The 16893-nt window shown below is 55.4% G+C and overlaps 1 protein-coding gene across 12 annotated transcripts in view; it reads right to left on the reverse strand.

Moving 5' to 3' along the window:
- Positions 1–2830, reverse strand: part of TRIM9 (tripartite motif containing 9) — a 70323-nt gene extending 67493 nt beyond the window's left edge. For 7 of the 12 annotated variants that reach the window (XM_030002462.1, XM_030002504.2, XM_030002494.2 and 4 more), the window contains exon 1: positions 1915–2829. In XM_030002462.1, coding sequence (XP_029858322.1) covers positions 1915–2730 — 816 coding nt within the window. In that variant the 5' untranslated portion in view covers positions 2731–2829. Of the gene's footprint in view, positions 1–1914 lie in introns of all 12 variants that reach the window. The other 5 variants (XM_041122066.1, XM_030002547.1, XM_030002536.1 and 2 more) reach the window with 2 other exon arrangements.
- Between the last annotated feature and the right edge of the window lie 14063 nt (positions 2831–16893).

Here is a 16893-nt window from a genome sequence, read left to right on the forward strand (position 1 = left end):
GAAATTGCATGAAAATCATCATTTCAAATAATGTTACAGTTCCACATCTGTTACCTACATCAATGAAATACTGCACTGCTAAAGCTGTCCCCTGTGAAAAGGTACTTTGAAAGACAAGCTAAGCATTCAAGTAAGACTAAGCCATCCTAATCAAGAACACAAGGACTGAACTTGAAGTACCAGAGTACTTGCATTCAAAGTTGTCCAGATGCTCATGTGTGTATCTAAGTAAGTGCCTGGCTGCAACTGAATCAAAGCACGAAGGTGAAGCCAAAAGCTTATGAAAAGGCCTGGTACCCATTAGATTTCTCTTGTTTTGGAGAACACCACCAACAGCTGGACCCAGCTCCACTCCTGCTCTGCGTCAGCACAGACCAAACGGATTCATCCTCCACCAAGAGCCGGGCCAGGAGGACCAGACTGTGGAGAACAGGCTGCTCTCGCGTAGCGAGCACTTACTGGGTTTCATAACAGGCAAGAGGAGCAAGGTGCTCACAGCATCCGACGGCTCGTGCCACGCTAACGTGCCGGCGAAGAAGAGCCCGCGCACTCCTGCGAGCAGGTCAGCAGTTACCTGTGCCACGGTGCACCCCGGCAGCCCAACACCAGTTGGGAGCAGTGACTGCACCCCATGTGTAGGGACAAGGGCATGGGGCACCAAAACTGCTCTGGCACATGGGCTTCATCTTTCTAAGAGCGCTGGAAAGTCGGGGAGGAGGTGTTCCTGCTCCCAGTAAAAGGGGATCAGGACAAGCCCTTTCCAGCAGCGACAGGCACCACCGTACCCTTTCCTCCCACACCGCAACGTAACGCAGTTGCCCTCCAGCCCTCTCGAGGAACGTCACGACAAGCGATGGCCTGTCCCTGCACGCACCCACTGACCCAACACGGGGCGCAGAGCTGCGGCCCAGCGGTCTGCATCCTCCAAGGAGCCGCGTGCCGCCACGCAGAAATGCCAAAGCATGACAGGGACGTTCCTGGAAAGCGATCCGGCCGAGCCCCTTTTGACAGCTGGGGTCAGGCATCTCCCCATCTCTCCCCAGCTCCTTGTCACAGGTCCTCCCACCTACTCCTGCCTGCACAGATTTGTTGGAGCGGGGGACAATTATTTCAATGTTCATCCGAGGAGTGATGCCCATCCCCTCGCGCCCCGTCCGCCCGCGTCCCAGTCACTTCTGCCCCAGTTCCTTCGGCGAGGGGGACACTGGTGCAAGGAGGGAGGCAGGCAGTGGGGTGGATGGAGTTGAGCTGAAGCTAATGATGGCCGCGTCCCTGCCTCAAGCGCTGGGACCCTCTCCTCCAGCGAGGACGCGTGCGGGAGCGAGCGCGCTCGAGAGGAGCTGATCAGTATTCAGCGAAAGGCTCCGCTACCGCGCTGCCCGCTCGCCCACTGCCATCCCTCCTCCTCCCAACGACTCGGTGCGCGGGAGGAGGCAGCAGCCCTTCCTCAGCAGCACCCCACGGCACCCCGCTCCCGCATCCCTGTCCTCCCCCGCGGCGGATTTCACGCCTCCCTCCTCACGAAAGCATCCACTCCCCGTCGCTCTTCCAGCTCCGCGGCGCAGGTGTCCCCGATCCACCCCCCACCCCAGCCATCACCCGCGGGCCTCGCCAGCTCCTTCAGCAGAGCCCGGGCTCGCAGGGGCCAGCCGTCACGATTCGGGGGACCCAGGGGCGAGCATCATCTGCCCGATGCCGGCCTCTGCGCGCCGGGGGGGGGCGACTCTCCTCCCACGCAAGGGTGCAAAACGCGGCCCCGGCGTGGGCGAGGGCGGGCGGCGAGGCTCCCGCCCTGCCGGCTGGGGGAAAGGCGCAGGACAAGGCGTGCTGGACGGGCGGCCCTCCGTAGCCGTCTCCCAGCCGCGGGGCTCGGCCGGGGCCGCCGGCGGAGGCCGCCACGGGGCCAGGGCTCACCTTGTGGAGCTTCCACATGGCGCCCAGGGCCTTGACTTCGTGGCTGGAGTGCTTGCCCTCCTCCAGGCACTGGTAGCAGACGGGGCTCTTGCACTGCACGCAGTACATGCTGTGGTTCTCCAGCTCGTGGTCGGTGCAGGTGGAGATCTTGCGGGGGCTGAGGCGGCGGCTGACGCGACCCTGGGCCGGCGGGACCAGGCGGTGCTTGGCCAGCGGTCCCCGCGGCGGGTGGCACCGCAGGCGGCAGGGATCGCAGTAGAAGACGTCGCACTGCTCGCACATGACGGCCGCCTCCTTGGGCGCCTTCTCGCAGAGCTGGCAGCGCAGGGCCGCCGCCCTGCCTTGCTGGTAGCGGTCGATGACGCCCTCCAGCAGGCGGTTGCGGGGGAAACCCCGCAACCCGCGCTCGTCCAGCACCAGGCTGCGGTGGCACTGCGGGCAGGTGAGGCAGGCGTTGCGCGGCGGCGGCGGCGGGGCCAGGGCGGCGGGGGGCGGCGGGGCGGCCGGCGGGAAGACGCGGACGCCGTTGGGGGACTTCTGGCAGGGGGTGGTGGGAGCGCTGGCGAAGCCGCCGTAGGAGCCGTAGCCGCTGTCCGCCTCGCTGTAGAGGCTCATCTTATCCAGGTCCAGGTAGTCGTAGTCGGAGACGGCCGAGCCCGAGGCGCGGCGGCTCTGCGGCGACTCCGACTCCGGCGTCTGCACCAGGATGTTGCGGGCGCACGCCTGGCACAGGTTGTGCGAGCAGGGCAGGATGATGGGCTCCCGGTAAAAGGAGCCGCACACCGGGCATTTCAGCTCCTCTTCCATCTCTTCCATAAGGGAGCGAGGGCGGCGGCGCGGCACCGGCAGCGGCCGCGGCAGAGCCAGAGAGGAGCCACCCGCACCGCACCGCGCCTCGGCGCCGACTGCCGCCCGCCCGCCGCCCGCCCGCCGCGCGCCCCGCCCCTCCCCGCCCCTCCCCTCGCCATTGGCTCCGCCGCCGCCGGGGAGGCGGGCTGCGCGTTGCCATTGGCTCCGCTGCCCGCCCGTCCGCCCGCCCTCCCTCCCTCCCTCCCACCCACCCTCCCGCCCGCCCGCCCGCCGGAGGCGTTGCGGGGGTTTCTCCTCAGGGCTGCGGTGCGGAGCTGCGGGGTCGGGTGCCGGGGCGTGGGGGCTGCCCCCGGGGCTGCCCCGGCTCCCCCTCCGCCTCGGCTCCCAGCCGCCTGGGCTCTCCCCCGCGCCCAAGGGAACCGTCCCTGCCGCCCCCTGCTTCTCGCTTTTCCTCTGCGGGCAGCCCGCGGTGCCCGCAGCAGCCTGCCCCAGCCCGGAGGGTGCCCCCCAAGATGGCGGCTTCTCCCGGGGTCCCTCGCTTTGCAGTGTCGCTCGGCCGCACAGCTTGGCCGGTGAAGGGGCTTCGGGGGTCTGGCTGCCGGCAGGAGGAGGGCCAGCGGTGTCCCGCTGCGTGCTGCTGGCGTGTCAGGACCGTGCGTTGGGTCGCGGCAGCCGAGAGTCGGGTCCTGGCCCTCGGGGGGGGGTGCTCAGCCTGGAGGGAAGGCGGCCTTGGGCTCCTTGCAGAAAAGCCCCGCGAGTTCGATGGCCGCAGGATGGTTTACAGTCTCTCTCCTCTTTGGTTTTTAAGAGGACCTGGCAGGAGAGGCTCCGCGGCAAGGGGGGCTTTGTGGGGCCGCGGGGGGCTGAGCCCTGGGGCCCTGGTGGGGTGAATGAAGGAGCCCTGCATTCGGGGCAGAACAAGAGCGTTTTTTGGGGGGAAATTTTGGAGAGGACAGGGCACGTGTGCGATACGGGGGGGCTCCTGCGGTTTCCCCTCTGACAGCACAAGGTGACTTTCAGAGTTAGGAGTGCCGGAGGCAAGAAACCTGCTGAGGGACTGGGTCATGAGGCTGTAGTAATAATGATGAGAATAGCCGTTATCTAATAAATGCAACGCGCTTAATAATCCTATAGCTTTCCGTTCACCGTTACCAGTAAGATGACTGCGTTGATACGCGGGCTTGCACAAGCACTGCGTGGGACGGCACGCCGCGGTCCCCGAGCCTGGGACACCCCTGTGGGGTGCTGCTCCCCCCCACTGGAGAGCGGGGAGGGGGCCTGGCGGGTCTCCTGCGGCTGGCTTGTCAAACGTTCTTACTCTGAAGGTCGTCTAAGGTCCTTAAAATATACTGGCAATGTGCGGTGCGGCATAGCGGGTCCTTTTCAGCCAACGGAAAAATAAGATTACCTGGAATGTCTCTATTACCTCTCATTTCTCTCTCTCTGTGCACACGTTTGGGGCTGCCTGTTAGCACAGTTGCTCCGTGCCTCCCGCAACGGTGTCTTTGGATCTCTTTTGGGAGAGGAGCCGTGATGTGAGAAGCACGGTATGGGAGCTTGGGGGCAGAGGGTCCAGCCTGGGGCTTGAAAATGGAGCTCAGAGGGGCTGCAGAGTCTCTGCAAAGCTACCGTGGGGGCAGTGAGGGGTTGAAGAAGGTTGGCTTCTGATCCCGTATGTGGGGCGCGGGGCCCTGGACCGAGGGAGAGGGTGAGCCCTTGCCACCGTTCACAGGCAGTTACTAAGGGTGCGGGGAGACTGGCTTCGGGATCCCGATGCTCGTCAGCTAAGCCATGGGGTGACACAGGGGTGTTGGTGGCAAAGGTGGGGAAACTGAGGCAGGTTCGTGGCAACTCCCAAGTAACGGTGAGAGGGTGAGGGCTGGATGCTGACGGGCCCCTGTGACTGAGGGTTTGGCCAGTCCAGGGCCAAGGACCAGGGCCCGAGCTTAGCTGGAGCTCCGGAACCCTGGGCAGAGGGGTGGGGGAAGCCCTGGTGAGGGTCCTCAGGGCATCTAAGTGCCCTCAGAGCCCTGACACAGCGTGTGACCATCCCCACTGGTGGGGATGATCTCGTGGCATCCAGGAGAGGCAGTGATCTGCTTGGTTCTGGAAGCATCTGGAGAAAATGGGACCAGTCACCGGTTCTCTCTCCTCTGGCTGCTTGTGTGTGCATATCCAGAGTGCTGGGAACTGGTACGGATCCTGCTACCCCAGAAATCAAGGTTATTTTCTGAAATAGTCAAGCCACATAGTGCACTTGTCACCTCTCTTGGGGGCACCCGTTTCCATGGTGGGGAGATGGCAGAAGTACTGGGGGGCACCCTGGGGCTGTCTGTCCCCTACTCGAGGACTGTATACCCCCGACCCAGGGCTACCTACCCCCTTCTTGAGGAGCCGTTTGTTGGCCGCTGTTGCTGAGCCACGCAGTTCGTCTGAGTCTTGGGCAGATTAAAGGGATATGGTGTGAGCGGCCACGGCGGCAGGGACCTATCGTCGGCTGCTGAATTCATCCCTCTGTGGGGACACGGGTGACTCCGCAGCCCGGGACTGCTGAGCCTGAGCTGTGCTGTTGCGTGGGCGAGCACAGGGACGGATAGTGGGGGAGCGGAGGAGCAGGATCCCGCTGGAGCATCACATCGCTGCCAGCATGCCTGCACATTAGCCAACAGCTGGGGTAGGTACTGAAGAGATTCGAGTGGGTTTTATCAGATTTAGCCTTGAAAGGCCCGACCCTTCGCAAGGGCGCTGCGGGGCTCTTTCCATCCCCAATGGGTTCGTGCAGTTCCTGGGATCCAGCGAGCAGGTACAATTTCAAGCTCCCACATTGGTATTCAGAAGGGGGAGAAGCCCAAGAGCTGAGATGCACAAGGTAAGCACTGCCATTTCTCAGCCTGATAAGGAGGGATAAGCGATAAGCAGAAAAGGACTTTCCGAGTGTTTCTCTCTTCTGCTCTGTGCAGGTGTGTTTTGTACTTTCCTTTCTGCTTCTCCAGGCTCCTGCTGGCTCCCTATTGACCACCGACACTGTGCCTTCCACTGGACTCTGCTGAGCTCTCCTCATTTGCTCCCTTTTGGTGTCTGCTCAGAGTTGGTCATTTTTTTCCCTGCTCTCATTCCTCTAGCTGCCCTTTTGCCGAAGTAAAACCATCATTCCTTGTTTGCTCTGCCTCTTGTTTCCCGTGGCCATTTTTCACTCTGGCAGGTATATGATGCCATTTCTGCTGTAGTGATACGCTGATCATGTAAATAGGCAGAAAGAGGAAAAGCCCTACAAAGAGGAATGCAGCCAGTGCGTTTGGAAGCAACCCTTGGTCATAAACATTTAGCTGTTTTCTTCTTGGCGCAGCAGCTTATGCCGTCACTTTCATCTCAGCAAGAAGCAAGCATCCCTGTTCTCTGGCTGCGTATTATTTACAATTGTCAGACTTGTTACTGCCCTGAGAACTGTGCAGCACGCAGCTATGAACCTGCAATGATTACTTGACCCAGCTTCAACATTCGTCTAATGTCGCTGTGATCAGCGATTACAAGTTAAAGGATCAAGAAGTCATCATGTTCTAAGCCGGCTCTTGCTTTTCTCATATGCCTCTTGCCAGGAGCCTCAAGCTTTAGAAGCGCTCCCGGCTCCCACTGCAGGAATGGTGCATCTCCATTTCTGTTGCAACCAGCCCCTGCTCTGCGGGACGCAGAAGACACCACTTGGCTGAGATAAATTAAAGTCCTTGGGACTCTGTGTAAGTGCTGTTGCATCCCCTTGGTGATTCATAATAACAAGGACTGTTATGATGAACATCAACTGCCTGCTCCTGGCCATTCTCCTCTGCGCCCTGCCAGCCTGCAGGTGTGTTTGCTTTGTCTGCTGGAAATGCAGATTAGAAATCAGGATCAAGCCTGGAGATATCAACAGGAGCAAGATGGGGCGGTGGGCGATGCTGTTTGAGTCGTATGTGGTGTGTTACCCCCCAAAAAAGATCGCAACACCATTGCAGTTCTGTTAAACCGATTGGAAAACCACAGTAATTGGTGTGTGACACAAGGGGTGGAGGTGGCTCACGGTGTTGGGACCTGCTCCCAATTCCCCCTCCAAGCTCCGTCCCAGCCACCTCCTTTAGCTCATGGCACCCATCAGCTGCATTGTGTCGCTGAGTTGTTCCTTGAGAAACAAGAATGTGTGGAAAGAGAAGATGGGCAGATGTCACGAGGGCCACAAAGGACCACGAGTCGAGAGAGGAAAAGAGATGGAGAGCATGAGAGCCCCTAGTCCCCCCCAGTTCCCTGGCAGGATGGAGGTAAGGGTTGGGGTAATGACCAGGACTTGCCCAGCGCTGGGAGCTGGAGGGAAGAATCAAGTGCAATGTTCTGGAGTTATCTTGGGGAAGGGAAGATCTTCATTGCAAACTGGGACAAAAGATCTGAACCTCAGCATTTCTCCATGGAAATTCTGCAGTATTTCGTTTTGTGAAATCCCCGTGGGAGGAACCTGTTGGTGATGGTGACACCAAGGTGGAGGTGGGCAGCTGGGAGCAGGTCCCGGGCCCACCCCGTGGGACCTGTGGGGGATGCAGGGCTCCTGGGCAGCTGGGGGGGTGCTGCGTGGCAGGACACCACAGGCACAGAGGGCTGGGAATCCTGCTTGGGAGGCAGGGGCTGTTTCTTCCATTTTAACAACTAAGTATTTTCTTCTTGTTAATATTACCTTGATGACAAATAACCTAAACTTTACTTGCTTTGGTCAACAGTGGTTTCTTAGACCTCCACTGTTTTATATTTATGCATGTGTATGTGCAAACACACGTCTGCTACAAAATTTTCTGCTGAGATCCCCACCAGCAAAAGGATTACAGCACAGAAGGAAGGCAGGACTCGGGAAATCAATAGCATTCATGTCTTAGACTGGAGCGAGGAGCAGTGTGACACAAAGCTGAAGGCTGTCTGTCGCTAATTAATCTGCTAGCATCATCCCTGCGATGCCGATCGATCTCCATCCACTGGGGCAGAGAGGGAGCCCGCCTGGATCTCCCCGCAGGTGGGTTGCCAGCAGGGTCTTGAGAAGTGTCATAGTTTAACCCCAGCCGGCAACTAAGCACCGCGCAGCTGCTCGCTCACTTCCCTCCCACCCAGTGGGATGGGGGAGAGAACTGGAAAAAAAAGTAAAACTCGTGGGTTGAGATAAAGACAGTTCAATAGCACAGAAAGGAAGAAGATAATAATGATAATAATAACAATAAAATAATAATAATAATAATAATAATAATAATAATAATAATAATAATAATAAAAAAGAGTTGGAATATACAAAACAAGTGATGCACAATGCAGTTGCTCACCACTTGCCAACCGATGCCCAGTCAGTTCCCTAGCAGTGATCCACCCCCCTCAGCCAGCTCGCCCCAGTTTATATACTGGGCATGATGTCACGTGGTATGGAATACCCCTTTGGCCAGCTTGGGTCAGCTGCCCTGGCTGTGTCCCCTCCCAACTTCTTGTGCCCCTCCAGCCTCCTTGCTGGCTGGGCAGGAGAAGCTGAAAAATCCTTGACTTAGTATAAACACTACTTAGCAACAACCGAAAACATCAGTGTGTTATCAACATTCTTCTCATACTAAATCCAAAACAACACTCTACCAGCTACTAGAAAGAAAATTAACTCAATCCCAGCCAAAACCAGGACAGAAAGGTGATAGATTTTCTGGCTCCCACCTTCGCTCCCCTGTACCACACAGAGTCCTTGGGTCCGGGGTGGGATTTCAAGGGGAGAGGTGGACTGGACAGACGACGGCATGCCAGCACACAGGCACGTGTGTGCAGGTAATGGGTAGCTGGGAGGGTGAGTTTGGGTTGATTTATGAGGCCCTGAGCTGGGCTAAAGCTAATAAATAAAAGAGAGGAATGAGCCGAGACAAAGAGCTCTGCAGTCTCCTTTATTCATCGCACTCCCGTAACACCTTGAAGAGATAAATAAGGGAGCAAGCAGGGGCTCAGGGCTCCCCTCCTGAAAGGAGGGGGTTAGGACGTGGCTGGGGTGCCCCAGGGCCTTCCCAGAGGTGCCCCCATGCTGCTGGAGAGGCCTCAGGTGTCCGATGCAAGCAGATGATCTTCCACTACAACATGGGAAACATGCTTCAGGCTCTGCAAATGTGTCCTCTCGTGCCTGGAGGTACCACGCGCGGTACCTCGTAAGCTACATGGGGCCTCTCCAGCCCTTTGTACAGGAACATTCGTGTTTCCCTGTGTCTGCTGGAAACATCTCCGTGGATGCAGCCTAGGATTCAAATTGCCTTTTTATGACTTTAAGACATTGGCAGCTCATAATTCATCCTGTGATCAACCAATACACCCTGATCCTCCTTCTCCTCAGTCATTTTGAACGGATGAGCTCTTGGCTGACAGCAGAAATCCTCGTTTATTAGTCCCTGCATGCATGCATGACCTTGAAATCCATATCCTCGCTGTCATTCCACTCCCCCAGGCCATTCAGACTTTTCAACATATCCTGCTTCTTCTCCGTACTGAGGACACCTCCTGGCTTTGCGTCGTTAGCACATTTGCTGAGGTCACTCTCATCTTTGGCGCCAAGATCATCAGCAGAAATGCTGGAGAGATGTCTAGCAGGATCCCAGGTCTGAAACTCCCAGGGCTCCAGCAGTAACTGCCTCCCAGCACAATTTTCAGAGCTTCTTACTAGTTATGTCATTTGCTCCAAGCACCATTTCAGGCGCACCGAAGAAGCTCAGAAAGGTGAAACCACCTCCCGTTTGTTTCTGAGGTCTCTTCTTTTCAAGGAAAAGTGCCAAATTATTGTGGATGATTGACCTTCATTGAACCCTGGTGGCATCTCTGCCCATTTTATCTCACTGTCACCAACTCGTCTGAACATGAGGGTCCAAGAAATACTTTGTGCCTGTAGCCAAACCTTCAAGTTTTTGAATGTTTTGATGCTCAGTTCTCAAGAACCAATCTCCCCTTGCCTGGGACAGGTCGCTTTCCATCGCTCAGAACCTGCTGCTGTCTGAGGGCTCTTGCCAGCTCTGTTGCCTCACTTCTGGCAGCGAACAGCAGCTTCCTGGGGTAGTGATGAGGTTTCCTGGGACTAGATGGATTTCGGAAGCTAGAGGACAGCTTCCCAATGGCAAAACACTCCAAGTCAGAATGTTTCCTGTTGTATAGGAGACAGGCAAAGCTGCTGGGAAGTGGCAACCGAGAAGTCCTCCGTACCTAGGTGATGCCATGAGTGCCATCAAATCACAGAACTGTAACTCCTATTTCAGACAAGCAGCACTCATTGAGTCACAGGAGATTTGCCCATTTTTGAGCCTGGGGCTGAACCGGCATCGCAAGGAGATTTTCCACCGACCTCGGTGGGCTCCAAGTCAGGAGCTACTTGAATCCCAGTCGGAGTCAGCATCTCACTGCTTCCCTCTCGCCCCTGCTCCCCAAACAAGGACACTCAGGGCTTGTTTGGCTGTTGAGCAACATCTCTAGACTTAGGTACCGAACACACCAAGAAAGTTATTCATTGCCACCCGCACAGAGCGGGTGTTAAATACACCCCTGGTTCGTAACTGCTTAAATCCCTCTGAAGAACCTATGGAGGTGGCCGAGTCCCTTTGGCAGGGAGGCTGGGTCCTGAGAAACACTAATGAGAACATTAACAGTGTAACTGTTTTAAATATTTAATGATTTTTTCCTTTAACAGACTTTAATTACAATCGCTGAGCACACCCTTTCCTTATTAAAACCAGCACTTAAGCGGTAGCACAGGGTAAGGATAAAAACCCAAATGCTGAAGAACTGTTGTTCTTCTTCTCTGAGGAGTTTTCATCAGTGATGCCAGCAGTGACCGTGGGCATCGGTGGGTGGCTGAGCCCCGGGGTGGGAGTGCCTCTCTGTCACCTCCTGAAAACATCTTCTGAAAATTGCTTCTGAAAATAAGATGGTGAAATTGCTCCATCAAGTAACTCCCAGCCTGGCGATACACCAGGACCTGGGGATGTCTGACTGCTGCAGGAGGACTGCGAAAGAGAAGCTAAATGCTTAAATGATGCCTCAGAGTGAGATGTACTGAAAAATCTGTAAACCTAAATTTGCTGATTACTTTCAAAGGTGACATCATTTATTTTTAATTTTTTTTTTACTCAGGGGAGCTAGTGGAAAATTTCTGATTTTAATCAAAAGAGAGCAGAAGCCATTGCTCATACCTGGGAAGAGCTAAGCTGTGAGTATAAATTGTGATGCTCCTTTGACCACTGCCTTCACATGCTGCCCACTTACTCATCTCCCCTGAGATTAATGCCCCACTTCTCCAGCCTGTGACTCATTTTGGAGAACAGCAATATTAAACTCATCCCACCAGAAAAAATCTGTCCTTCCTCCCACAGGCTGGGTTTGTCTTCTTTCTCTGCTGCCCAAAGGCTCAGCTGGGGAACATTTAGTGGTTCAGAAGATGTGCTGAAGGTGTGATATTCCCTGCATCTTCAGTGTTGAAAAGGAAACTCTCTCCCACTGAAATTTATTGGCTTCCCAGTTTGATCCAAGGCTTCTTTAACCATAATAGGGTCCTGCCATGGGGAATCGTAACACGTGCAGAGCCCTAGCAGGGGGTTCGTGCCAATCCACATGTTTTTTGGCTGTGCTGAAGCAATCTGTTTGGTTTTCCAGCAGCAAACTGAGTGATGGAGGTGCGTGTGCTGGTACAGCACTCAGAGGCTTGGTGGGGCGTTCAGCTCGCCTCGTCTGACACCGGCACAGCAGGCGAGCCACCGCCGGGAAAAGGGAGGAGAAGCCATAAGCAGGGGATTGCCCCCAGGAGGCTGGTTTTGGGGATGTTCCACAAATATAACCTCTCCTCCAGTCTCTTCTGTGTCCTTCGCTGCAACGCGAAGGCAGCCAGGCACTTGGGTACGCTTGGAGAGGTGACGCAGATGTCACCATAGATAAGCCGGTGGGGATCGAAGTGGGTTTGAGGGTATCACAAAAGAGATGCTGAGGAAAGGAGGAGCCTGTGGCCACGCACTCCCTGGCAGGAGCTGCAAGGAGAGGAGCAGGGGGAGAGCACAAAGGTCTTGGCAAAATGGCCAAAACCACGGCAGCACGGCGTGGCCGGGAGCTGCCTGGCATTGCCTGCCTGCGGAAGGTTACGAAAGCGCCGGGAGTCAGCAGTGCTGGTGCTTTGAAAGCAGAGCCCAGGGCACTGAGGGAACGGATCCCCTTGAAATGTGGGCAGACATATGCAGCCAGACAGGCTGAGCAGCCCTGGGAGCCAGGTCAGCTCATTTGTTCCCGAGCCCAACCAGCATTTGGGAAATAATGAAATAAAACCACCCCTCTCTGAACATGCATAGCCAAGCACCGGTGAGGGGAAGCACACAGGAGCCGGCTGAAGGGGCCGGGTGGGAGCCAGCACGGGCTGCTCCGCTCCACCAGCAATTTGCATCTCGCCTGGGTCCTGGCTGGGCACCAGACTGTGCCTCCAGACCATCAGCTCAAGTCACTCAGCATGCAAAAGCCTTTCCTCTCATCCCCGGGATCCTGCAGGCGATTCCTTGTTTCCCAGTCACTTCCCCGGGTCTCTCAGGGGGGAACTGGCAGGTGCTTGCCATGTGTGAACCGAACCCAGGGTGCATCGGTCTGCGCTGACCGAGGGAGGTTATCCTCAGCAACACCCCAACCCGAAACCCCCATCGCTGGGGATGCTGAAAGCAGGACCAGGTCTGTCCCAAAACTGTCGCTCTGCGATGGCTGATCGGGTGCTTTACACCCCCCTCTTTCTGCATCGCCTCCCACCGCCATAGATCGGGCTGTCCCCTAAGGGGAAGGGGTTAAGCGTGCTAGTCCTAACCCGTGCACATGCAACCCAGGGTCCTTCTTTTGCCTCTGCAGTGCTCCGGAGGCTTTCCAGGAGTTAAACTGCAGTTTCTAGAAGCCAACTCCAGCTGCAGCTCAGCGGGTGCCACAGCACGGCGATCTCGCAGCGCCCGGAGGTATTTCATCAAATGGAGCGTGGGAGCAATGCAGTGCCGATGGGCAGTTATTTATCACAGCCGCCCCTCCATCATTTCTCGGAGTGCTAATGGCTGAGAGGCTCAGGAGGGGAGTGAAGGCATTTTGCATCTGGCTTCTTAATTAGGAGAGCTGTAAAAGCCACCCTTTTGTGGTGCACCAGGGTCACATCCCCGCTGGTGAACTCCAGGAACTCTGGCCACGGGTCCCACAGCACCCGGGGTGCAGCTCAGAAACGGGACCCGAAGTATCATAGAATCACAGAATGGTTTGGGTTGGAAGGGACCTTAAAGATCACATAGTTGCAACCCCCCTGCCATGGGCAGGGACACTTTCCACTAGAGGTATTTGCAGGATATTCCTGTTTTCAGACAATTCCTGCTTGCTTTGAGCAGAACGCAGCTCATTCATCATGATCTAAACCTGTTCAACCTCTACTAACCTCTGCAGTACAGTCTGCTTCGTTGACATATCTAAATAAGTAAAACTTGACATGCTAATGAGCGCCTGCATTCACCCAGGTGTTAGAGAGGGGCTTCAGGAATAGCTTCTCCATTAAAAAGCAGCATGCGCGCTGTTTTCTTTTCAAGCCTCGTTCCACCCATCGCGGCTTATGGCTGACAATTTTGGGGAAATCGGTTGAAAACTTTTTGGATGTATCAAGTGGGAGGCCAAAATCTAATGTATAGCTGAGTCTAGTGCAGATTTCTTCTCGGTGCCATGGTAACCAAACTAACTAAAAATACAAAGTATTCCCATAAATGTCAAAACACACCATGCTTCCATGACGTACGGAGTATCTGACCTGAAATCTGTAATCATTATGTAACAATGCTTAACATTACAGTAATTACATGGGAAAATTTTCTCCAGGTTAGACGTTTTGCATAACTTTGGTAGTCATTTCGCTTCCCTGTAATCTTTGATACTTACGTTGTTAACATGATAATTAGATGCTTAGTGTAGCTGTTTAATGTCTGCTATAGTGTGTTACATGTGAAGGGAGACATTGCACTCATGAAGTCGGTGCCATTGTCCATCTTCTCTAAATAACCACTGAATAAATCACTATCCGGCGCTTGGCAAAATCTGGACTGTTGGAAAATCTGCCTGTGCAGGTGGCAACACCGCGTGGACTTGAACAGCCAGCCTGCAGGGAAAACCCTGTGGGCATGCAAGGTGCGTTTTAGCGGTTCGCTCCCAGATGTGCAGATATCTCACCAGCTTGTAGCCCAGGGGAAGAGGCACCCCTGTCTGGTGCCTCCGTCCAAGGACTCGATTCATCTCTTCCAAAATCAGACATCTGAAATAAGGCAGGGGCTTGGAAAGAGAGCCTGAGGAGACTTGCTCAGGTGTAGATGTCTTCATGGTGGACATCTAATGTTAGGTGGGATGAGATAGATGGGCTGATACCCACGTGCTGAGTTTTTCTGTTGCTCTAAGTGGCCTTCACATGAAGCCCATGACTCCAGGACACTCACCCTGCTTCAGAGACTTCACAAGAGGCTGAGGTTGTCTCTGCCGAGGTCAGCAGAAGGTGCCACCGTGCCTCACCGTGCGTTTGCTGATGCTCATGCCCCTGTGCGTTTTCCCTTCCAGGACAGCCGACATGGGAGGTGGGTTCTCACCAGAAGGAAGACAAGGGTGAAGAGGCAGGGTGTCCTGGGCAGGTGCTGTGAGAGACAGCACTCTCCCTGGGGCCAGCCGACCTCAGATCCCTAGTCCTGCCGGCCATACGCCAAACCCTGGCAGACAGAACCTGACCTGACCTGAAGCCACGGTGGTGGCCAGACCGCGGCAGAAGCAATGATGGGATCAAACACCCCACCTCGCAGTGGTGTGACAGTACCTACCCCGGCATTGCTGCTGTCCTGGTGCTGTGTCTGACCCCCCGCGTGCCTCCCATGCAAAAGGGGCAGGCAGGAGAGCTTGTTTGGGAAGACTGGCTGTCTTCAGGGGACGCTCGGATAGCCTTGGGAGATCCGCGTTCCTCTCATAGCCATTGCCTTTTCAGCAGCCATATGGGCTTGCTCACTGAGCCAACAGGTCCTAAACTGAAGGCTGTGGGAAGGACAGCAGCAGGTAGACCCTTCACTCCTCCCACGGCTGCCCCTTTGGGCTGGGGTGGTGGCTATGGCGGTGGTTGAGCTCCAGCCCTGGGTGGGATCGGTGGCATTGATCCCACGCTTACCCTCCACAGAGGAATCGTTGCTTCCAGCTCCTCGGCGAGTCTCCCTCGCCTTCCGCCACGGATAACGCGGCGTGGGTGTTCCCACAAGCCTGTTGCCATGCAGTGACACACTCAGATGAATCAAGGAGGTGGTGGAAGCGCTGAGGAGATGTGAGGGAAGCAAACCAGGCATGTTCCCAGCCCTGACAGCTCACTCTTCGTGAAGACTCACCTCTGGCTGGCAAAGTCACATTTTTAATCTCGATAAAAGGGCAACACGGTGGGAGGACACAGATTGAAACCAGCATCGCCTCCCGAGTGGCAGCTGGGCTCAGGGAGGATGCTGGGCTGCTGCCCACCTGGGGCAACTTCCAGACCACCAATGTGTGTCCATGGGTGTCCAGTGTTGTTGTTCTTGCACACCATCGTTACCTTCTGCTATTCCGCTACCAAGGTTAACTTCAAAAAAGTCAGAAATCTTTCTTTGGGGGTGTTATTGCCAACCACCCATACATTCCCTGTGCACTTAGGGGATCCAGCCCCCAGGCATCCAGCCCAGCCTCATGGCTGGAAGAAGATGTGTGTCCCACCTGGTTCAGACGTGGTAAGAGTAGATCCTGGAGTAGGTGAACAGTTGATCTGTGCAGGAGAGGATGTGGAAAGAAAATATCGTGTGGGACATGTTATTTGATAGACCATCTCACTGGAAGCTGAATTGTCCTCACTGCACCTTCTCTTTGATGGGCTGACACGCCTCTCCTGGAGGGGTCCTTGCTGTCCTGGCAATGCAGCAGGATTTTATGAAAGAAGAGATGTGTAAACACCTTGCCTGGGGCATTGCTCCAGGCAGACGTACCTCAAAGCCTTGTAATTGTAGCCAAGAGCTGGCAAGGGGATGTCACCTGCCAGTCCCTCGAGGTAGGGACCAATCCCTCTCCAAGCAAAAGCCTCTTTCCCCTTTTTTCCCTGTTTTTTTTTTAGCACCGGAGTGGATGCAGCATGCATGGCTGGGTGGGAAATGGTTTACAGGTCCTTACAACATGCCTGTCCTGTCCCCAGGGGCAGAACGAAGGCCACCACGTGCAGAGCTGCAGGGTTTGCTGCAGGGACATTTCTTTGGCATGTTTCCACCCAGCTCTGCCATCCATCCAGTGCGTGGGCTGCCTGGGCAGGCGCAGAGACGTCACAGACTGGATGGTTGGAGATGATGGTCGTGGATGTGGTGGGGGAAATCCTGAGCTGCTGTAGACGTGGGGCTCAGACTGTCTTTGCCATGCTGGAGCTAAGATGCAGCTCTCCAGCCTGAACCACCTAAAGGACCTTGCGGGAAAGGAGATGTCTGGACCACAGCAAGAGGAAGGGTTGGACACCAGGACATCGGTGCTCCATGTCTGCTCCACAGTAAATGACTTCAGGCCCACAAACAGCCAAGAAGATACCTGTATAACAACCCATGGGTTCAACAGCAGCCAGGTAAGACTGTCTTCTGGCTGAAAGGAGAGCACTGACCAGCCATGGTCCTGTTCCTGGCATGGCTGAATTGTAGAGGGCCAGGACATGCTGGACACTCATCTTAGTTCTGAAGGCTCTTGCCCATAACTCATGCTTCCCCCCTGCTTTTAGCTTTGATATTTAGCAGAGAAACATCGAGGGCTCTTTCCAGGAAAGCAAAAAGGGTATCATTTGTATGGAGACTTCAGCCACCCACTTGCTACAACCATACAATTTGAAAGGGCAGCTAAAATGCCAGCAAAATGAAAGCTTTGGGGACTTGTGTTTGTACCTTAATGCAGAGCAGTTGGGAGCAGAGGGGTGTGGGGAACAGGACTGGAAAAAATCAACCTACAAAAGAAAAGGGAGAGAACTAAAATGAGTCAGTCTACTCCTTCTGGACCTCTTGAAAAGCCCAGGCGAGGAACAAATCTGCTTCGATGGGCTCTCGCAACCGCTGGACATCCCAGAGCCATTGGCGAGTGCTGGCTGCCTGGCCCCCAGGGCTC

Source organism: Aquila chrysaetos, chromosome 2, assembly GCF_900496995.4.
Source record: "Aquila chrysaetos chrysaetos chromosome 2, bAquChr1.4, whole genome shotgun sequence".
NCBI lineage: Eukaryota > Metazoa > Chordata > Aves > Accipitriformes > Accipitridae > Aquila > Aquila chrysaetos.